The sequence below is a fragment of the Triticum urartu genome, chromosome 1 (assembly GCF_003073215.2).
Source record: "Triticum urartu cultivar G1812 chromosome 1, Tu2.1, whole genome shotgun sequence".
In the NCBI taxonomy this organism is placed as follows: domain Eukaryota; kingdom Viridiplantae; phylum Streptophyta; class Magnoliopsida; order Poales; family Poaceae; genus Triticum; species Triticum urartu.
Window position 1 is genome coordinate 572,361,933 of NC_053022.1, and position 22,552 is coordinate 572,384,484.

Consider the following 22,552-nt stretch of genomic DNA (forward strand, 5'->3'; position numbering starts at 1 on the left):
ATCTTCACGTCTTATCTTCTCCGTGATGTTGGAGTAGATGGTGGCGATGTGTTGATGATGGGGAAGGGAAGAGTGATACGCCCATCGCTCCGGCTATGCTTAGCCATAACCCTCCGCCATGCCGATATCTGATGAAGATGTTGGCGGCCTTTGCCTTGTCGGTGCTGGGCCTAGTAATGTTCGCCTTGTCGGTGTCGGACTGGATGGTTTGACATTGCCTCGTCGGCATGTCAAGTAGTAGTTTGCTTGATCGGAGAAAGACATGTCGGCGGAGTATAGCTTCGCCTCGCCGGTGCTAGGACGGTGTTGATGATGTGCAACGATGTGGATGTTGGAGTAGACTTGGGCGGTATCGCACACTCAACAAACGTGTCGATGTACGCAATAGCCTGATCGAGGCGGGAGTCGGTGCAGACAACACCCAACGATGGGTCGTGTCAGCAGAAATGTAGATGGCGCCCAGCCTTGGGCAAGCCCCGTGCCAGGCGGCGTGGACGGCCACCCACCTCGGGTGACCTCCACGATGGTGGAGCGTAGACCAAGCCAAGCCTGGGCCAAGCTCTGTGTGGATGGCGCTGACGGCGCTCCTGTATCGATGGGCTTCGTGTCGATGGCGGTGTAGGTGTCCCACCTCGGCCGAGCATCAAGGCGATGTAGAAGATGCCCGCCTTCAGGCGGGCTCCGTGTCGACCACGGTGCAGAAAAAAAAGCACGCCGACCTCAGGCGGGCTCCAAGGCCATGTAGACAGCACATGTCGTTGCCTTGAAAGAAGGGTGCACCAGGGGTTACACAGCCCCGACACATCGTCGCCGGTGGTGAATCCGGCATAAAGGAATCGTCGAGGGTTGAGTCAGCCCCAGCGTCGTTGTCTTCAAGGCAGGCCGACACGTGGAAGTCAGGCGGAGAGTGCGCCGGGGGCTGCACGACCCCGGCACGCCGTGTCCTGGGTGGAGAGTGTGCCATGGGAAACATGAGCCCGGCACGCCGGCGGAGAGTGAACCAGGGGCTGCACACAGCCCCGGCACACCGTCGTCCTTGTCCTTGAGAGAGTCGTCGATGGTGGAGAGTGCACCCCGGTGCATCATCGTCGTCCTCACGGGAGTCGCCAGTGATGGTCCGGCGTGAATGATCGCCGTGGGTTGCACACAAAACGACAACCCTGGCTCGTCGTCGTCGGTGATGGGTCTGGCGTGAAGGATCGCCAGGGGCTGCACACGAAACGGCAACCCCGGCGCGTCGTTGCTGTTGGTGAGTCCGGCGTGAAGGAATCGCAACTGATTGCGCACGAATGGCAACCCCGGCGCGACATCGTCTTGAGCGAAGGGCGCACCATCACGGTCGCGCCGTCGCCGGTGACGAGTCTGGCATGAAGGGATCGTCGAGGGTTGCACACCAACGACAACCCCGGCGTCGTTGTCGTCTTGAGCGTAGGACGCACCATCGTCGTCGCGCCGTTGGGTGACGAGTCCGGCATGAAGGGATCGCCGGGAGTTGCACACGAACGGCAACTCCGGCGGCGTCGTCTTGAAGGTAGGCCGGCACGTGGAAGTTGTTGACGGAGAGTGCACCGAGGGCTGCGCACAAGCGGCAGTCCTAGCCCATCATCATCGTGAGCGTGGGGCGCACCGAAGGCTTTGCACACAGCGTAACCCCAGCTCGTCATCGTTTGAGCGGAGAGCGCACCGGGGCTACCCAAACGGCAGCCCGGCAGGCCGTCGTCTTGAAGGAAGGGTGCGTCAGGGTTTGCGCATGTGCGGTAGCCCCGGCACGTCGTCATCTTCAGTAGCAAAAGATAGAGGGCGGCTGGCTCCGTATCCGGCCGTGCGGCCGTAGCTTCGGTCACCATCATCGAGAGAGGTGGAGGGAAACGAGAAGAGATTAGAAGAGAAAGGGGAAGAACTAACCATGAAAGAAGATGATCGTCATCTCCACAGACACTTCACCGGCCCGCGGCGCTCGCTCACTGGCCTCCTGCACAAGGAAGAAGCCTTCGGCTGCCGAACTTCTACTCCCATACGCAGACGGGCCACGAGGCGAGCTCGTACCCGAGCCTGGCCGGATGCGATCTCCGGCCACACCCTTATGCGTACGTCCCTCCCGGACGTGAGTTCTTCTCACGGATGCTCCGTGCATGAAGGCTGGATGTGTGATGGATGGATGTGCACGTCCATCTGGCCGTGCCTCCCTGCATACGCGCTGCCGTGGCCGGGCAGCGCCGAGCCGCGTGCATGTTGCCGGGCGAGCGCCCCGCCGCCACGGACACGCCGTCTCCTCTGGCTCCTCTGCCCGCGAGAGTTCTCCTCCTGGGTGCTCCTCTGCCTGCTGGCTGTGTATTTACAGGTGGAAGGTAGGGCGCTGCGCCTTGCGCCCCAGCCGGCCGATCCGATCTTCTTGGAAGAGATATGGACGGAGGCGGTTTAAGATATGTCCGTTGATGCTTATCTTTCAACCTGTGGCACACGCATGACCAATTAAGCATGTAATGTATGGCACGTCATTGATCGGGTATTCGGGTATGTATTCATACACCGGCAGGGTACTTGAATCGCGTACGCCCTGACCGAGACGGGTACACCCACGATAGTTGCATCAAATCTTACTGCATGCATGTGCTAGCAACGTGGGTAGTTTTGCCATGCATCAGCACATGTACGTACGAAGCGCAATATGCATGGCCATGCAGTGCAATTGCAGCCCAACGTACACATACATCAAGAACTTGGGATAGCTAATTAATTAACCCCGGCCATTAGTCCATAAAAATATCTTCCGCTCAGGATTTTCAATGTACGGACACTGTGCACGTGTATGATACACATGCAATAATCATGGGCACTTCCTGCTCCACAAAAAGAAAAAAGAAAAAGATCCTAGGCTTCTCCTCAACTTATGAGGAGTGGGAGAAAAAGATGTTGGTACCCATTCTCCTTAGTTTCGACTATATGTAGTACAAAATCTCGTCAAACAGGTAGAAGTTTTAGGTGGTCCGTGGACATCTCTGTTCGTCCTATGATTTCGTTATAATGAATCCGAGGGGGAACCCTCTTATGCTTTTAAAAAAAACTAGTAGTAAGTGAGTGAAGTTGACGACGATCGATCGGGCGATGCGAAAATACGATGGACGGTCGACAGACACGATGGTAACTTAGCCTCATCAATCATGTCGCTTTTTCCAACCAAACAACACGACGACAGTAGCCGTCCATCACGCATACCGGAGTATTTGGCACCTACTACTACTGGAGTAGTACGACGTTGACCGGCCTCTAGCTTGGTCCATGCGCGTGAGCTAGCCAGCATGGGTGAGAAAAAGCATAGTACTCTCTTCTGTCTTTTTTCCTCTGCATATTAGATTTATGTTACGTCAAACTTTATAAAGTTTGACCAAATTTATATTAAATATCAACATCTATAATATCAAATATGTATACTATGAAACTACATTTGTAATGAATGTAACAACAATTTTGATTTTGCATTAAGAATGTTAATATATTTTTTTATAAATTTGATCAAAGTAGAGATACTTTGATTTCAAACAAAACTTATATGCAAATTAAAAAGACCGAAGGGAGTACTGCATACAAGAATGGACAAAAGCACGGAAGTAGACACAAGAAAGAAACCCGAAGACTCAGATTCGTTTTCCACGAAGGAAACTTGCGGCGCGCCATCCATTCCATTCCATTCCGTGCGAGGAGGAAAAAGTAGCGCGCGCCATCACGCACGACCAAGATGACAGGCTTGGTTGGATGCCCAGGACGCGCACCACTCGCTTTCCACCACTTCACTTTACGAATTCCGCGTCCATCTGAAACGAATCCACACTCAGAAAATACGTACTCGTTATATGCAAAAGTGTACACTACTGTACTCACACAACACAACACCGCAGGATTATTACTTAGGGCATGTACAATGGTGGCATATGTATACATATGCCCCATGACAAAAAGTAATTTGAGGCATCTACATTTATTTTTTCTCTCCAATGCAAGCTATCACTAATGGGTCTCATTAAGAAATAGAAAATGACTTTAGTACACATGCATCTCTACTTTTCATTCCAACCTTTTCAGCTTTTATCGCCGGACCATACTTTTTCTCTTCAAGCACCCGCCTCCTGGGGAGGATCCTGCTTCTCTATCCAAACCTACTTTACGTCATATCCGATCCTACATGGCATGCGAGCCATCACCTTAAGGCTATGCACTGGACACACCCTTACCAGGTTCCAGTAATTAATTACAGTTTGCATGAATAATCGGTCGTGATCGCGAGTAGTAGTTAGCGTGCAAGGCAGAGGGAGAATACATAAACTGCTGTGCTACCGACAGCAACGCTTGACAAGGTAGGAAGGAAGGATGTATCATCCACGGCCGCCCGTCGAATCGCATCACCTATCAACGACGACGACGACACTTTCCCTGTGTGTCCACATGAGCATCAGCATGAGGCTGAGCTGAGCGTGGAATGGAATTTCAGCATGCAGGTGAAGATACCTTGACGCTTTCAGAAACAAACCGAGCCTCGACGCTTTCCCTGTCCACACGCTTGGTATTCGCCGGTTTTCCCTGATTAACAGTATCATATAGTACGGTTTTTGGGGCCCGTTTCTCCTATTAACCCGATCAACTCTCTTTTTCTTAATGCAACCGGATCAACAACTAGCAGCAGTAGTGTCTAGTAACAAAGATCCATCAGGCGACTCAAAAGACAAGGAGAAGACGGACGGCAACAAACGTAAGCCTCCCTCATCATCATCCTCGCATTCCACACCTGACCAGCAATCCATCATTCTCATTTCAGTTGCACCACATCGACCATGCCTTGGTCCGTGCGCGCCCACGCGTGGAACGGAATTTCAGCACGCACGCATTGACGGTGAGTGGAACGGACAAGTCGTTTTCGACGAACAAAAACAGAAAAAGGCACATCACCTGCATGCATGCATGCATTTTCGGCCGTCTTGTGAGTTGTGTCTACCACCTCACCCTCTGTGCTTCTGCTCCTTTCCAGAAAACCGACTCCGACTCGTTTCCAACCAAGGCCTCTTTTGGTTTGGAGGAATGTCATAAGATTTCTATAGGATAGGATTTGCATAGAAAAATTTCCTTTGAGATCCTTTGGTTTGTAGGAATGAATTTCTATTCCTATGTAGGATAGGAGTCAATCATTCGTATTTTGAAGGAAAAAAAACATTAGCTAAGACTCAATAAAAAAATTCCTATCATATGCATCAAATGACATATTTTTCTCTATAGGAATTGAGATGCATGTCATCTTACTTTCTATGATTTTCCTATTCCTACAACATTTCTATCCTATGAACCAAAGGAGACCCAAACTTGCGCCGCACAGCTATCGACCACGAGGGAGGAGAAAGTTGTGCGATCCCGAAGAAGAAACTGGACAACTTGGATGCCAAGGAAGCAAGAAGAGTACGCCCACTTTCAGTTCCCCCGATCGCTTTTCCGTGCTCCATCTGAAACGAATAATCCACAGGGAAAAAAGAATACTAACTAAAATCAGTACAGTGGGTGATTCAGATGCAAAATGCTCTCTAATTGATTTAATTACCAGAGAATCAATCAATTGATGCCTCAGTCAGAATATACATATATACAGCACAAACCAGAACATAGTCCACATGTTGCCTAGAGGTGTGATTATGCTACTCCCTTTTTCTAACCAACATCTCTCACGCTGCTAAGTGTGATCTTATTCCTTCCTTCACAACCTCTACCTTTGAGAGCAAGAAACATCACCCACCCTCCACTCCAATCCACCGCCTATAAAAAAGACCCACTGATCACTTCATTCGACACAAACACCCACACCCGTTAGGTCACCCCTGTTCCACATCAGGAACAGGGATCAAAACAGAGTCCAAGAGAGCTTCAGGACCCATGGCGCCGTCCTATGACAAGACCATCGCGACGGCGGCCTCCCTCGCGGCGTCCCTCATGTTGGTCCGCAGCCTGGCGAGCGAGCTGCTGCCGTCCGAGGCGCGGGACGCGCTCTCCTCGGCCCTCAACAGCCTCCGCTCGCGCATGACATGGCAGCACACCATCGTGATAGAGGAGACCGAGGGGTGGTCCGGCAACCGCGTCTATGGCGCCGTCAAGGCGTACCTGGCCACGCGAACCAGCGCCACCCTCTCCATGCAGCGCCTCCGCGTCAGCAGCTCCGACGAGGAGGGCCCCGACAGCAAGATGGTGGTCAGCATGGAGGCCGGCGAGGAGATGGCGGACGTGTACGAGGGCACCGAGTTCAGGTGGTACCTGGTGACCAGGGAGGTCAAGGGCGACCAGAACAACAGCGGAGGCGGAGGCGGGGCGCGGGAGATCAGGTCCTACGAGGTCAGCTTCCACAAGCGCCACAAGGAGAAGGCGCTGAAAGAGTACCTGCCCTTCATCGTTGCCGCCGCCAAGGCCATCAGGGACCAGGAGCGCAGCCTCAACATCTACATGAATGAGTACGGCGACGAGTGGAACCCCATCGACCTCCAGCACCCCTCCACCTTCGACACGCTCGCCATGGACATGAAGCAGAAGCGGGCCATTGTTGATGACCTCGACAGGTTCATCAAGAGGAAGGACTACTACAGGAGGATCGGCAAGGCGTGGAAGCGTGGGTACCTGCTGTACGGCCCGCCGGGCACCGGCAAGTCCAGCCTAATCGCCGCCATCGCCAACCACCTCAGGTTCGACATCTACGACCTCGAGCTCACCGGGGTTGACTCCAACTCAGACCTCAGGAGGCTCCTCGTCGGGATGACCAACCGGTCCATTCTCGTGGTGGAGGACATCGACTGCACCATCGAACTCAAGCAGCGGGAGGAAGCCGACGAGGAACCTGCCACCAAGTCCAGTCCTACAGAGAAGAAGAAGGCAGAAGACAAGGTAACTTTGCATTTTTGCAGAATGAATACCTTACATCTATGCACAAACCTCTCTGCTTCTCCATTTTGACAGCTTTCTTTCTTACCTATGCTGATGGCAAATTAATTTGGTTGCTGTCTGCATAACAGGTAACATTGTCTGGGCTGCTCAATTTTGTTGATGGCTTGTGGTCGACAACTGGGGAGGAAAGGATCATCATCTTCACCACCAACTACAAGGAGCGTCTCGACCCAGCACTCCTGCGGCCTGGCAGGATGGACATGCACATCCACATGGGGTACTGCACCAAGGAGGCTTTCCGGATTCTCGCTAACAACTACCATTCCATCGACTACCATGCCACCTACCCAGAGATTGAGGCGCTGATCCAGGAGGTGACGGTGACGCCAGCAGAGGTCGCCGAGGTTCTGATGAGGAACGACGACACTGATGTTGCCCTCCATGATCTTGTCGATCTTCTGAAGTTAAAGAAGAAAGAGGCCACTGAGATCAAGTCTGAAAGTGTACGGGCGGGGGAGAAGAAAGATGACAAAGGGGTGGTGCTGAAGAATGAGTTCGCGGAAAACGGAAGCAGCTAGGAGTGCGGAAACTGACGGTGACCAGCGACTACGCGTGTATCGTGTAGATAGGTCGTACTGGAGATCCATTGGAACATATGTTGATCATTTTAACAGCTAATAACATTACATTTGTTGTAGTGGTTCGGCGCACTTGTCTTTAACTTGACACGATGTGCTTCTAAATAATTATGGAAGTGGTGTTGCAACAAGTTACATAGATGCAAACTTGACATCTTGCATAAGATATTGGCAAGATGATGCTAGCTACTGACAAGGAATGATGGACACTCTACTTAATTAGCCAGATAGATAAAGTAGTATGAGTAGTAATCTCATCACTCCTCCCCCAAAAGGAGACGAGTAGCCAGCCACCAGAGTCACGAAGCATATAGCTGCGACGACATCACCTCGGCGTACGTCGACCGGTCTTTGGTCAGAGCAGGCCATGTGTGGAATTCCAGCATGCAGGCGGAGTTGAATGACGGTGGAATGAAGTTTGACAAACTAAAGGTGCGCATGATGTACACCGCATACACGCACCGACTCACCCCAGCACAAGTATAGGCTAGAGAAAGAGTAGGCTTGCAAGGAGGACGTACGCACCTGCATTATTTTCTTCTTCTGCTGCTGCTGCTCTGTCGAGAAGCTAATTGAGCAAGCAAGAAACTTGGATGCCAAGGGAGCAAAGTAGCTTTCCATTCCACGGGCGCTTTACAAATCTGGCGAAACGAGAACCCCAGCCAGCAAAAGAAAAAGGAAAGAACCAATGAATGACTAGCTCAAAACATTGTCATTCACAAGAACATAGTACAGGTGAGTGCTTGATAATTTAGCCAAGAAACAATCAATCGAATGCTCTGCCAGGAGGGTAAATTATCATATGGAGATTCCAGAGGAATTAATGAAATAATTAATCACTACATCTGTGTACTCATATACGATGTTACCTTTTGGTAAGGAAGACCTCTTCTTCATGTGGTGGTTTGAAGTTTGAACAACATGCCTGGTCAATGTATGTAAATACTATTATTCAGACATCTTCCTTTCATCAGCCAGTCAACCAAGCACCCAGACCCAGTGCGCAACACGAATTTGGCCATCTACCTGAAAAGAGTCGTCAGAATTCTTTTCATACAAAAAATTAGCAAAAAGACACACAAAATTGGCAAAAGAATCAAGACAAGTTGCAGCATTTGTCACGGTTCCATTCGGCGATGCAAAAGGACACGCGTTCCGACGTGGACGGTCAGCATGATCATTGGCAACGTAGCCTTGTCAGTTTTCCCAAACAGACAGCAGTAGCCATCCATCACCCATATATTTGGCACCTACATATACTCCATTTTCCAGTTGCACGACGTCGACCCGTCTAGGCCCATGCGCGTGACCTAGCAAGCGTTGAATGGAATTCCAGCAAGCACGCGGCAGCCAACGCGGACTGACCGGTGGAGTGGAATTTATTTTTATTTTTTGACAAACAAAAGGCATAGTACCTACAGCACAAGTAGACACAAGAGAAAAATGGCAAGTGGTAGAAGAAGCAGTAGGCCGCAAGGAAGATATAGACACAACATAGCACCAACATTTCCTGCTCTCGTCCGTCTACCTCCACCATCCATCCTTCCACTCCAGTTTCTGCTTCTTTCAAGAAACCGGACTAGTTTCCAGCAAACTTGCGGCCGCAAGGAAAAAGTTGCGCAATCCCGACGAAGAAACAAACTTGGATGCCAAGGAAGCAAGCAGAGTACGTGACACACCACTGGCTCGCTTTATGATGAATTCCACGGTCCATCTGAAACAGATCCAGAGAAAAATACCACAGTAATATTCAGTAGGTGATTCAGATGCAAAATGCTCGTTAATTATCAAAGAACCAATATATTTTGATGGCTCAGAATATATATACTAGTACAACCGTAACATCACATGTTACTAATAAGTGCCACTTGCAGGCTGCATCAACAACCTACCTTTCCAGGGGGGTTAATTAATTAATTGATGTGGAAGGAAGCCAGTCCAGATTTGCCTAGTGATGTTGATGCTACTAACATTTTCCAACAAAGACCTCTCTTCTTCTCTGTTAGGTGTGATTGCAACCTGGAAGGAAGACCATGCCAAGTCCATTTCTTATTCCCTTTACTAAGATAAGAGGAAGAAACACCTCAATCTGTCAATTCCACCCACCCCACTCCAATCCATCTCGCCTATAAAAACACCACTCATCCCCAAACCTCAACTCATTCAACACACATACACACCCTCATTTCCACTGTTCCCCATCAAGAACAGAGAGGAAACAGAGCTCCCAACCCAACCCACCCTCACCAAGAAAAAGAACAAACATACAAGAGAGGAGGAGCAACAGGGAGCCATGGCGCCGTCCTACGACAAGACCATCGCGACGGCGGCCTCCCTCGCGGCGTCCCTGATGCTTGTTCGCAGCCTCGCGAACGAGCTGCTACCATCCGAGGTGCGTGACGCGCTGTCTTCAGCCCTTGCCAGCCTCCGCTCGCGCATGACGTGGCAGCACACCATCGTCATCGAGGAGACCGAGGGCTGGTGCAACAACTATGTCTACGATGCCGTCAAGGCCTACCTTGCCACGCGCATCAACACCAACCTCAACATGCAGCGCCTGCGGGTCAGCAGCTCCGACGAGTCTGAGAAGATGGTTGTCAGCATGGAGGCAGGCGAGGAGATGGCAGATGTGTATCAAGGAGCGGAGTTCAAGTGGTGCCTGGTCACTCGCGAGGTCAAGGCCGACCCGGACAGCGTTAGCGGCGGGGCCCGCGAGGTCAGGTCCTATGAGGTGAGCTTCCACAAGAGGCACAAGGAGAAGGCGCTCAAGGAGTACCTGCCCTTCATCGTCGCCGCCGCCAAGGCCATCAACGACCAGGAGCGGAGCCTCGACATCTACATGAACCAGTACGGCGACGAATGGTCCTCCATCGTCCTCCAGCACCCCTCCACCTTCGACACGCTCGCCATGGACATGAAGCAGAAGCGGGCCATTGTTGATGACCTCGACAGGTTCACCAAGAGGAAGGACTACTACAAGAGGATCGGCAAGGCGTGGAAGCGCGGGTACCTCCTATATGGCCCTCCAGGTACCGGCAAGTCCAGCCTCATCGCCGCCATCGCCAACCACCTCAGGTTCGACATCTACGACCTCGAGCTCACTGGGGTTGACTCCAACTCCGACCTCAGGAAGCTTCTCGTCGGGATGACCAACCGGTCCATTCTCGTAGTTGAGGACATTGACTGCACCATCGAGCTGAAGCAGCGGGAGGAAGACGATGAGGAGCACTCCAAGTCCAACTCTGCAGCAAAGAAGAAGGCAGAAGACAAGGTAACATTGTCAGGGCTGCTCAATTTTGTTGATGGCTTGTGGTCGACGAGTGGGGAGGAAAGGATCATCATCTTCACAACCAACTACAAGGAGCGTCTCGACCCGGCCCTCCTGCGGCCTGGCAGGATGGACATGCACATACACATGGGGTACTGCACCACGGAGGCTTTCCGGATCCTTGCCAACAACTACCATTCCGTCGACTACCATGCCACCTATCCAGAGATCGAGGCGCTGATCCAGGAGGTGACGGTGACGCCTGCAGAGGTCGCCGAGGTTCTGATGAGGAACGACGACACTGATGTCGCCCTCCATGATCTTGTCAAGCTCCTAGACTTTAAGAAGAAAGAGACCACTGAGACCAAGACTGAAAGTAAGCAGGTGGAGGAGAAAAAAGATGACAATGAGGTGGTGCTGAAGAATGAGTTGACAGAAAACGGAAGCGGCTAGGAGTGCGGAAACTGATTGTGACAAGAGACTGAGCGTAGTACAATGTAGATAGGTCCTACAGGAGATCCACTGGAACATACATATATATGTTGTGATCATTTTGACAACTAATAACATTGCATTTTTTGGACTTGTTCGGCGCACTTGTATTTAACTTACACACGGTGTGCTTCTAAATAATTATGCAAGTGCTGTTACATACTCTATATGCAAATTAGACATCTTGCATATGATATTGGCCAACAGAGCCATGTGACACTACACACAGCCGCCCCTCCTGGCTATGGAGGATGAACAAACGAGGCATGTGGGCTGTGGCCCATACTTGTCCACCAGAACAGAACGATCTTCATCTTCACAGAACAAGATAGTGCTACTGATAAGGAATGATCGACACTCTATTTAATTAGCCAGATAGATAAACTAGTATGAGTCGTAGTAATCTCATCACTACCCCCAAGAGGATACGAGTAGCCAGCCACTGGAGTCAGGAAGCATATAGTTGCGACGACATCACCTCGGTCCTCGGCGTACATCGACCGGTCTTTGGTCAGAGCAAGCCGTGCGTGGAATTCCAGCATGCACGCGGAATTGAATGACGGTGGAATGAAGTTTGAAAAACTAAAGCTAGGCGTAATGCATACATAATACACCGCAGCACACGCACCGACCCCAGCACAAGTGGTAGTAGAGGCGGTTAGCTAGAGAAAGAGTAGGCCGCAAGGAGGACGCACCTGCATATTTTCTTCATCTGCTGCTGCTGCTTCTCTCGAGAAGCCGAGTGACCAAGGAAGAAGCTTGGATGCCAAGAAAGCAAAGCAGCTTTCCACACGCGCTTTGCGAATCTGATGAAAAGGGAACCCCAACCAGCCAGCAGCACTTGTACTTAGCAAAAGAAAAAGAAAAGAATCACAAGATGCAAGCGAGTGCTCGCTAATTTAGCCAAGAATCAATCAATCGAATGCTCTGCCAGGAGGACAAATAATTTAATAATGAATGAAGTAACTAATCACTACATCTATGTATGTATATATGCAAGTTGTGTAGCAATGTGATGTTACCTTTTGCTTTTGGTAAGGTTGAACAACATGCCTGGTCTATGCATTATTCAGACAACTTGCTTTCATCAGCCAGTCAACCACGCACCCAGTGCACAACACGAATTTGGCCATCTGCCTGGAACAATGGCCTGGAACGAGTCGACAGAAAATAAATTATTTTAAAAATTAGCTCGGACACATGCTAATTACTCCCTCCGTTCCTAAATATAACTCTTCTTAGAGATTTCAATAAAAGACTACATACGGAGCAAAATAAGTGAATCTACACTCTAAAATATGTCTATATACATCCGTATGTAGTTGTATTGATGAAATCTCTAAAGGGTCTTATATTTAGAAGCGGAGATTTCAATAAGTCTTTTTAGAGTGTAGATTCATTCTAAACATAAGTCTTTTTAGAGATTTCAATAAAAACTACATATGAATGTATATAGACGTGTTTTAGAGTGTAGATTCACTTATTTTGCTCCGTATATAGTCCGTATTAGAATCTCTAAAAAAACTTATATTTATGAACAGAAGGAGTAACTGCCAACTACAGACAATCGACCACATGCACCCCTCCCTCATCACACACACCAATAGCAAAAAGACAACGATCCACCACATGAGATTCCAGAATATTAATTTATCTACTACTATGTGTTTACCTTTTTGCTAAGCAAGGCTCACTGGTGCAGACCAAGCCAAATCTCTTGTTCAGACCTCTTCCTTCCGGACCAAGACATCACTCAGTCGGTTCACCACCCACCCCACACTCACTGCCTATAAAAGCTTACCCACAGCTCCCCACCCAATTCAACACACACCCTCATCTCCTCACAACCCTGTTCCACATCAGGAACAGAGAGGAGGAAGACAGCCCCCAACCAAACCCAGCACTCCATCAATCCCCTCCACACACACACACACAAAAAAGGCCATGGCGCCATCGTACGACAAGACCATCGCCACGGCGGCCTCGCTGGCGGCGTCCCTGATGCTCGTCCGCAGCCTCGCGAACGAGCTGCTGCCGTCCGAGGTGCGCGACGCGCTGTCCTCCGCCCTCGCCAGCCTCCGCTCGCGCATGACGTGGCAGCACACAATCGTCATCGAGGAGACCGAGGGCTGGTCCAGCAACCGCGTCTACAACTCCGTCAAAGCCTACCTGGCCACGCGCATCAACGCCAACATCAACATGCAGCGCCTGCGCGTCAGCAGCGGCGAGGACGCTGAGAAGATGGTCGTCAGCATGGAGGCCGGGGAGGAGATGGCAGATGTGTACGAAGGAGCGGAGTTCAAGTGGTGCCTGGTCACCCGCGACGTTAGTGGTGACCCGAACAACGGCGGCGGTGGGGCCCGAGAGATCAGGTCCTACGAGGTGAGCTTCAACAAGAGGCACAAGGAGAAGGCGCTCAAGGAGTACCTCCCGTTCATCGTCGCCACGGCCAAGGCCATCAAGGACCAGGAGAGGAGCCTTAGCATCTACATGAACGAGCGCTACGACGAGTGGTCCCCAATTGGCCTCCAGCACCCCTCCACCTTCGACACCCTCGCCATGGACCACAAGCAGAAACAGTCAATTGTCGACGACCTTAACAGGTTCATCAAGAGGAAGGACTACTACAGGAGGATCGGCAAGGCATGGAAGCGTGGGTACCTGCTGTACGGCCCTCCGGGCACTGGCAAGTCCAGCCTCATCGCCGCCATCGCCAACCACCTCAGGTTCGACATCTACGATCTCGAGCTCACCGGGGTCGACTCCAACTCAGACCTCAGGAGGCTTCTTGTCGGAATGACCAACCGGTCCATTCTCGTGGTTGAGGACATCGACTGCACCATCGAACTCAAGCAGCGGGAGGAAGAAGACGAGGAGCAATCCAAGTCCAGTTCTACAGAAAAGAAGAAGGCGGAAGACAAGGTAAACTTTTGACAGCTTTCTTCCTCACCTATGCGTATATATAAACCTCTTTTACTTCTCCTTCAATTTTTGACAGCTTTCTTCCTCACCTATGCTGATGACTAATTTGGTTGCTGTCTGCACAACAGGTCACACTGTCTGGGCTGCTCAATTTTGTCGATGGCTTGTGGTCGACAAGTGGGGAGGAAAGGATCATCATCTTCACCACCAACTACAAGGAGCGTCTCGACCCGGCACTTCTGCGGCCTGGCAGGATGGACATGCACATCCACATGGGGTACTGCACCACGGAGGCTTTCCGAATTCTTGCCAACAACTACCATTCCATCGACTACCATGCCACCTATCCAGAGATCGAGAAGCTGATCGAGGAGGTGACAGTGACGCCAGCAGAGGTTGCCGAGGTCCTGATGAGGAACGACGACACTGATGTTGCGCTCCATGATCTTGTTGAGCTCCTAAAGTTAAAGAAGAAAGATACCACAGCTGAGATCACAACTGAAAGTAAGAAGACGGAGAAGAAAGATGCCACTGGTGACAGAAAGATTGAGGGTACGCAGGTGGACGGGAAGAAAGATGGTGATGGGATCAAGACTGGAAGTGTGCAGGTGGAGGAGAAGAAAGATGACAAAGAGGTGGTGGTGAAGAATGTTCTCACAGAAAACAGAAGCAGTTAGGAGTGCGGAAGCTAACGGTGACGAAGAGTGCGCTTACCATGTAGATAGATCCTACAGGAGATCCATTATTGCAGCACACATATATATGTTGTGATCATTTTGACAACTAAAAACATTGCATTTTTGGAGGAGTTCGATGCATCTGTACTTTCTAACAGTGTGTTTCTAATAATTTGTAAGTACAGTTGCAACGAGTTACATATATGCAACTTAAACGCTCTGCATAAGATATTAGCCAAGAGCCATGTGACCCTACACACAGACACTAGCATAGTTACTACTCCCTCCGTTCCAAATTACTCGTCGTGGTTTTAGTACAAACGGAGGGAGTACCTGGTTGCGGGATGGATAAACCCAATAATATTCTTGATGACATGCAGAAAACTAGCATATAGTGCCCTCGGATTATCCCCTAGCTAGAAGTGAATAGAGCAGAGTAATATGAGAAAAATGGAAGTATTCTCTTGGAATATAGTATACTAGTAACTGACTGGCGTTCACTATGAACCATCGGGTGACGCAAAATAAAAAAATAAAAAAAACACGTGCGCCGATCTGGACGGTCGACTCGATGGTAACGTAACCTCATCATCACTTTCTTCCAGAGACACAAGTAGCCATCCATCCAGCCACTGGAGTCATCCATGAGGCATATATTTGTCACTTATTGTTTCAGTTACACGACGTGGACGGGTCTTGGCCCGTGCGCGTGAGCTAGCATGGAATGGAAAGTAATGACAAGTAAAAGCATAGCACGGAATCGAAAGTAATGACAAGCAAAAGCATAGCACCACATACAAGAATGGACAGTACACACAACAGAAAATGACAGGTAGTAGAAGGAGTAGGCAGCAAGGATGATACCTGCATTTTCTGTTATGCTGTGTGTTGTGTGTGTACGTCCACCCTCCTTTCAGGAAGGATCACATCATCTTCTGCTTTTTTCGAGAAACTCTATATATGTATGTTCTTCCCCGACAAAAAAGAGTGCAATCCCACATAAGAGACGAACTTGGATGCCAAGGAAGCAGAGTACATGACACACGCTCGCTTTACGACTTCCCGCGGTCCATCTGAAAAGAATCCACGGAAAAAAATATCACATTCAGTAGGTGATTCAGATGCAAGTGCTCGTTAATTACCAAAGAACCAATTGATGCCTAGTGCACTCAAAATAGTATGTGCCAGTTTCAGACTGCATCAACAATCTACCTTATGCACACAAGGGGAATTAATTGATGTGGAAGGAAGCTACTCCAGTTGCTTAGTGATGTGATGCTACTCTGCTACCTTTTCCAGCACCCACGCAGATGGCAGCCAACACGCATTGACGGTGGAATGGAATGTAGTAATGACAAACAAAGGCACAGTGTCGTAGGCAAAGGTAGACAGGACAGAGAAATGGCGAGTAGTAGCAGTAGAAGAAATAGGCAGCACCTGAATTTTCAGCTGTGTCTACCTCAGCAAGCTTAAGTGATTCGGATGCAAATGTTCATTAACTATCAAAGAATCATCTTTTTTTCAAACAAAAAAAGAGAGAAAAAACTATCAATTTATGCTTCAAAATATGTACTACTATACTCCCAGAACACCACATGGTTAGTAGGTGCCGGTAAGCGGTAATTACAGGCTGTATGAATAATCTGCCGTAAGTAGGAGATTGATTCCCTTGCAGGGGAAGCTAATGGCTTATTAGTGATGTGACGCTACTACCTTCTTCTAAGGAACCTATTATATTCATTCACACCTATTCCTTTCAAAGGAAGAAACACCAGTAAGTGAGTCAGTCAATCAACCCCACCCACCCCACACTCCACTCCATCCATTGCCTATAAAAGCACCACTGACCAAGATCCCCAGCTCATTCAACACCCTCTTCCACGCCAGGAACACGGAAGAACAGCCTCATTTCCCCACACCAATCTCCCACATCAACAACAGACAGAGCCAGAGCCCCAATCCCACCCACCCTAGCACGAGGAAAAACAGAGCATAAGAGACCTTAAGAGAGGCATGGCGCCGTCCTACGACAAGACCATCGCCACGGCGGCCTCCCTCGCCGCGTCCCTGATGCTCGTCCGCAGCCTCGCGAGCGAGCTGCTGCCGGCTGAGGTGCGTGGCGCACTCTCAGCGGCGATCGCCGGCCTCCGCTCGCGCATGACATGGCAGCACACCATCGTCATCGAGGAGACCGAGGGCTGGTCCAGCAACCGCGTCTACAACGCCGTCAAGGCCTACCTGGCCACGCGCATCAACGCCAACATCAACATGCAGCGCCTCCGCGTCAGCAGCACCGAGGAGGACGTCAAGAAGATGGTCGTCAGCATGGAGGCAGGCGAGGAGATGGCAGATGTGTACGAAGGAGCGGAGTTCAAGTGGTGCCTGGTCACCCGCGAGGTCAGTGGCGACCCGAACAACGGCAGCGGCGGGGGCCGGGAGATCAGGTCCTACGAGGTGAGCTTCAACAAGAGGCACAAGGAGAAGGCCCTGAAAGAGTACCTCCCGTTCATCGTCGCCACGGCCAAGGCCATCAAGGACCAGGAGAGGAGCCTCAGCATCTACATGAACGAACGCTACGACGAGTGGTCTCCGATTGACCTCCAACACCCCTCCACCTTCGACACGCTAGCCATGGACCAGAAGCAGAAGCAGTCAATTATCGATGACCTCGACAGGTTCATCCAGAGGAAAGAGTACTACAGGAGGATCGGCAAGGCGTGGAAGCGCGGGTACCTGTTGTACGGCCCACCGGGCACCGGCAAGTCCAGCCTCATCGCCGCCATTGCCAACCACCTCAGGTTTGACATTTACGACCTCGAGCTGACCGGGGTCAATTCCAACTCGGATCTCAGGAGGCTTCTTGTCGGGATGACCAACCGGTCCATTCTCGTGGTTGAGGACATCGACTGCACCATTGAACTGGAGCAGCGGGAGGAAGATGAGGAGGAGGATTCCAAATCCAGTTCTACAGAAAAGAAGGCACAAGACAAGGTAAACCTTGCAGTCAGAATGAACACCTTATGAGTATATATAAACCTCTCTGTTTCTCCTTATTATTTGACAGCTTTCTTTCTTACCCATATGCTGATGACAACTTTGGTTGTTGTCTGCACAGGTTACATTGTCTGGGCTGCTCAATTTTGTAGATGGCTTGTGGTCGACAAGTGGGGAGGAAAGGATCCTCATCTTCACGACCAATTACAAGGAGCGTCTCGACCCGGCACTTCTGCGGCCTGGCAGGATGGACATGCACATCCACATGGGGTACTGCACGACAGAGGCCTTCCAGATCCTTGCCAATAACTACCATTCCATTGACTACCATGTCACTTATCCTGAGATCGAGGCGTTGATCGAGGAGGTCTCGGTGACGCCTGCAGAGGTTGCCGAGGTTCTGATGAGGAGCGATGACACTGATGTTGCCCTCCATGATCTTGTCGAGCTCCTGAAATTGAAGAAGAAAGATGCCACTGAGATCAAGACTGGAAGTAAGCAGGCGGAGGAGAATAAAGACGCCAATGAGATCAAGACTGGAAGTAAGCAGGCAGAGGAGAAGAAAGAGGCCAATGAGATCAAGACAGAGAGTATGGAGGTGGACGGTGGCGATGAGATCAAGACTGGAAGTGTGCAGGTAGAGGAGAAGAAAGATGACAAAGAAGCGGTGGTGAAGAATGAGTTGACAGAAAACGGAAGCGGCTAGGAGCGCGGAAGCTGACGGTGACCAGCGACTACGCTACCTTGTACATAGGTCCTAAAATAAAGGAGACCCATTGGAACGTATGTTGATCATTTTGACAACTAATAGGAGTAGTGAGGCGCACCAGGGCTTGAGACATTGTGCTTCTAAATAATTTTGTAAGTACTGTGTTGCAGAAAGTTACATATATGCACCTTAACATCTTGCAAAAGATATTGCCCAACAGAGCTATGCGACGCAGAGATTATGGAGAGAACAAGCCAGGATAAAATTTGAGATCGCTATAACTAGTCGGTAGTGCTTAGCCGGAGATTGGCCGCAGGGTTGATAAACCCAACTATTTCCTTGATGACATGCAGAATATTAGCATATAGTGCCCTCACATTATCCCCTAAGGCCCAAGCTGTGTAGTGGATGGAGCAGAGTAATCTGAGCAAAAAGGAAGCATTCTCTCGGAATATACTAACTGCCTGACATTCACAACGATCCATCGGTTGATGCAAAAAGAAAAGAAAAAACACGTGCACCGACCTGGACGGTCGACACCATGGTAACGCAATCTCATCATCACTTTCTCCAGACACCAGTAGCCATCCATCCAGCCACTGGAGTCATCGATTTGGCACCTGTTGTTTCAGTTGCACGACGTGGACGGGTCTTGGTCCGTGCGCGTCAGCTGGCATGGAACGGAAAGTAATGACAAACAAAAGCATAATAGCAGAAAATGACAGGTAGTAGAAGGAGTAGGCGGCAAGGATGATATATACACAGCACCTGCATTCCAGGAAACTTGCGCCGCACACAGGAGTATCTCTGTATCTTCTTCCCTGCCGAAAAGGTGCAATCCCACAGAAGAAACGAACTTGGAAGCCAAGGAAGCAGAGTTCATGACACACACCGCTCGCTTTACGAATTCCGCGGTCCATCTGAAACGAATCCACGGGAAGATACTACATTCAGTAGGTGATTCAGATGCAAAATGAACATCCATTAGGAAATAATCAGTTGATGCCTCGAATATATACTACTACTGCTACTACGCTCCGGATAGTAAGTGCATTAACAATCTACCATATGCACAGAACGGTGATTAATTAATGCTGAAGGAAGTTACTCGGTTGCTTAGTGATGTGATGCTACCAGTACCTTTTCCAGCACCCACGCGGACGGCATCCAACGCGCAGTGACAACCAAAGGCACAGTACCATATATATAAAGGTAGCAGTAGAAGAAATAGGCAGCAAGTATGATACATGCACACAGCAACTGAATTTTCGGCTGTGTCTACCTCAGCAAGCTTACGTGATTCAGATGCAAATGCTCATTAACTAGCAAAGAAAAAGAAAAACAATCAAAAAGAGGAAAGGACCAATTGATGCTTCCAAATATATACTACTCCTATACTCCCAGAACACCACATGGTTAGTAGGTGCCGGTAATTACAGGCTGCATGATTAATCTGCCTTAAGCACGAGATTCCCTTCCGGGACGAAATAAATTAGTGTGCAAGGAAGCTAGTTGCTGATTACTCATGTGACGCTACTCTACAACCTAATGACCTATATATATTTCTCTCTGCCAAGTCCATTAATTATTCAGACCTCTTCCTTTCAGAGGAAGACGCCACACACCTCTGCCAAGTCGGTCAGTCAACCCCACCCACCCCACACTCCAATCCAATCCATCGCCTATAGAAACCACCACCCATACCCCCAGATCCCCATCTCACTCAACACACTCTTCCACATCAACAACATACACAACCAGAGCCCCAGACCCACCCATCCACCCACCCCCACACAACAAAAAAGCAGAGCTTCAAGAGCCATGGCACCGTCCTACGACAAGACCATCGCCACGGCGGCCTCGCTGGCGGCCTCCCTGATGCTCGTCCGCAGCCTGGCGAGCGAGCTGCTGCCGTCCGAGGTGCGCGACGCGCTCTCCGCAGCCCTCAACAGCCTGCGCTCCCGCATGACGTGGCAGCACACCATCGTCATCGAGGAGACGGAGGGGTGGTCCGGCAACCGCGTCTACGGCGCCGTCAAGGCCTACCTCGCCACGCGCATCAACGCCAACATGGACATGCAGCGCCTCCGCGTCAGCAGCACCGAGGAGGACGCCAAGAAGATGGTCGTTAGCATGGAGGCGGGGGAGGAGATGCTGGATGTACATGAGGGAGTGGAGTTCAGGTGGTTCCTGGTGACCCGGGAGGTGAAGGGGGACCTGAACAACGGTGGCGGCGGGGCACGGGAGATCAGGTCATACGAGGTGCGCTTCCACAAGAGGCACAAGGAGAAGGCCCTGAAAGAGTACCTCCCGTTCATCGTTGCCACAGCCAAGGCCATCAAGGACCAGGAGAGGAGCCTCAGCATCTACATGAACGAGTACGGCGACGAGTGGTCCCCCATCGACCTCCAGCACCCCTCCACCTTCGACACCCTCGCCATGGACCACAAGCAGAAACAGTCAATTGTGGATGACCTCGACCAGTTCATCAAGAGGAAGGACTACTACAGGAGGATCGGCAAGGCGTGGAAGCGCGGGTACCTGCTGTACGGCCCGCCGGGCACCGGCAAGTCCAGTCTCATCGCTGCCATCGCCAACCACCTCAGGTTCAACATTTACGACCTCGAGCTCACCGGGGTCAACTCCAACTCCGACCTCAGGAGGCTTCTCGTCGGGATGACCAACCGGTCCATTCTCGTGGTCGAGGACATCGACTGCACTATCGAACTGAAGCAGCGCGAGGAAGATGGCAAGGAGCATGCCAAGTCCAATTCTACAGAAAAGAAGAAGGCAGAAGACAAGGTAAACTTTGATGTCAGAATGAATATCTTATATGTATACATAAACGTCTCTGCTTCTCCTTAATTTCAACAGCTTTCTTTCTTACCTATGCTGATGACAATTTTGTGGCTGCCTGCACACACAGGTCACGTTGTCTGGGCTGCTCAATTTTATTGATGGCTTGTGGTCAACAAGTGGGGAGGAAAGGGTCATCATCTTCACCACCAACTACAAGGAGCGTCTCGACCCAGCACTCCTGCGGCCGGGCAGGATGGACATGCACATCCACATGGGGTACTGCACCACGGAGGCCTTCCGAATCCTTGCCAACAACTACCATTCCATCAACTACCATGCCACCTACCCAGAGATTGAGGCGCTGATCCAGGAGGTGACGGTGACGCCAGCAGAGGTCGCCGAGGTTCTGATGAGGAACGACGACACTGATGTTGCCCTCCATGATCTTGTCGATCTTCTGAAGTTAAAGAAGAAAGATGCCATTGAGATCGAAAGTAAGCAGGCAGAGGAGAAGAAAGACGCCAATGAGATCAAGACCCAGAGTATGCAGGTGGACGAGAAGAAAATTGTTGATGAGATCAAGACTGAAAGTGTGCAGGTGGAGAAGAAATAAGACAAAAAGGTAGTGGTGAAGAATGATTTCACAGAAAACGGAAGCGGCTAGGAGTGCGGAAGCTGACGGTGACCAGAGACTCTGTGTACCCTGTAGATAGGTCCTACAGGAGATCCATTGGAACATCTGTCGATCATTTTGAGAACTACAAATATTCCCTTTTTTTAGTAGTTCAACACACCTGTACTTAACAGTGTGCTTCTAAATAACTTTGTAAGTACTGTCGCAACAAGTTACATATATGCAACTTGACATCTTACATAAGATCCGACGTCTTGCCATGTCACCCTACACACAGCCACCCCTCAGACACAAGCAGAGGTTGCATAGTTACCTGCTAGTTACCATGAGATGATGGAGAGAACAAGCCAGGATAAAATTTGGGACTAGCATTAATATGCCAGGCCCAACTAGTTAGTAGTGCTTAGCAAAGATTGGTTGCAGGATGGATACACCCAATAATGTTCTTGATAACTGAAGAAAATTAGCATATAGTGCCCTTGCATTACCCCCCAGCTATGAAGTGAATAGAGC

At 50.2% G+C, this 22,552-nt stretch overlaps 4 protein-coding genes and 1 long non-coding RNA gene across 6 annotated transcripts; 4 read left to right on the forward strand and 1 right to left on the reverse strand.

Annotated features, from left to right (window-relative positions):
• Positions 1-5,800: 5,800 nt before the first annotated feature.
• Positions 5,801-22,282, forward strand: LOC125531843 (AAA-ATPase At3g50940-like). Of its 2 annotated transcripts, XM_048696092.1 has the most exons (3): positions 5,801-6,906; positions 7,035-7,361; positions 21,860-22,282. In XM_048696092.1, exons 1-3 carry the CDS (start codon positions 5,911-5,913, stop codon positions 22,016-22,018), a joined length of 1,482 nt encoding a protein of 493 aa, XP_048552049.1. In that variant the 5' UTR covers positions 5,801-5,910; the 3' UTR covers positions 22,019-22,282. The 2 variants fall into 2 exon arrangements, with proteins under 2 accessions (XP_048552049.1, XP_048552048.1); XM_048696091.1 differs by lacking the exons at positions 5,801-6,906; positions 7,035-7,361 and adding an exon at positions 20,311-21,408 and having other exon boundaries at positions 21,533-22,282.
• LOC125531875 (AAA-ATPase At3g50940-like) lies at positions 9,720-11,471 on the forward strand. The gene has a single exon (XM_048696102.1). It carries the CDS (start codon positions 9,838-9,840, stop codon positions 11,263-11,265), a length of 1,428 nt encoding a protein of 475 aa, XP_048552059.1. The 5' UTR covers positions 9,720-9,837; the 3' UTR covers positions 11,266-11,471.
• LOC125540740 (AAA-ATPase At3g50940-like) lies at positions 11,845-15,067 on the forward strand. Its single transcript, XM_048704315.1, has 3 exons — positions 11,845-11,898; positions 13,030-14,226; positions 14,355-15,067. Exons 1-3 carry the CDS (start codon positions 11,845-11,847, stop codon positions 14,901-14,903), a joined length of 1,800 nt encoding a protein of 599 aa, XP_048560272.1. The 3' UTR covers positions 14,904-15,067.
• LOC125531866 (AAA-ATPase At3g50940-like) lies at positions 16,760-19,093 on the forward strand. The gene is made up of 2 exons (XM_048696097.1): positions 16,760-17,894; positions 18,019-19,093. The coding sequence occupies exons 1-2, from the start codon at positions 16,917-16,919 to the stop codon at positions 18,601-18,603; spliced, it is 1,563 nt and encodes a 520-aa protein (XP_048552054.1). The 5' UTR covers positions 16,760-16,916; the 3' UTR covers positions 18,604-19,093.
• On the reverse strand, positions 18,231-20,111 carry LOC125531886. Its single transcript, XR_007293585.1, has 3 exons — positions 19,375-20,111; positions 19,132-19,276; positions 18,231-18,348 (listed from the first exon to the last, which is right to left on the reverse strand). It is a non-coding gene; the product is annotated as an uncharacterized LOC125531886 (long non-coding RNA).
• Positions 22,283-22,552: the final 270 nt, after the last annotated feature.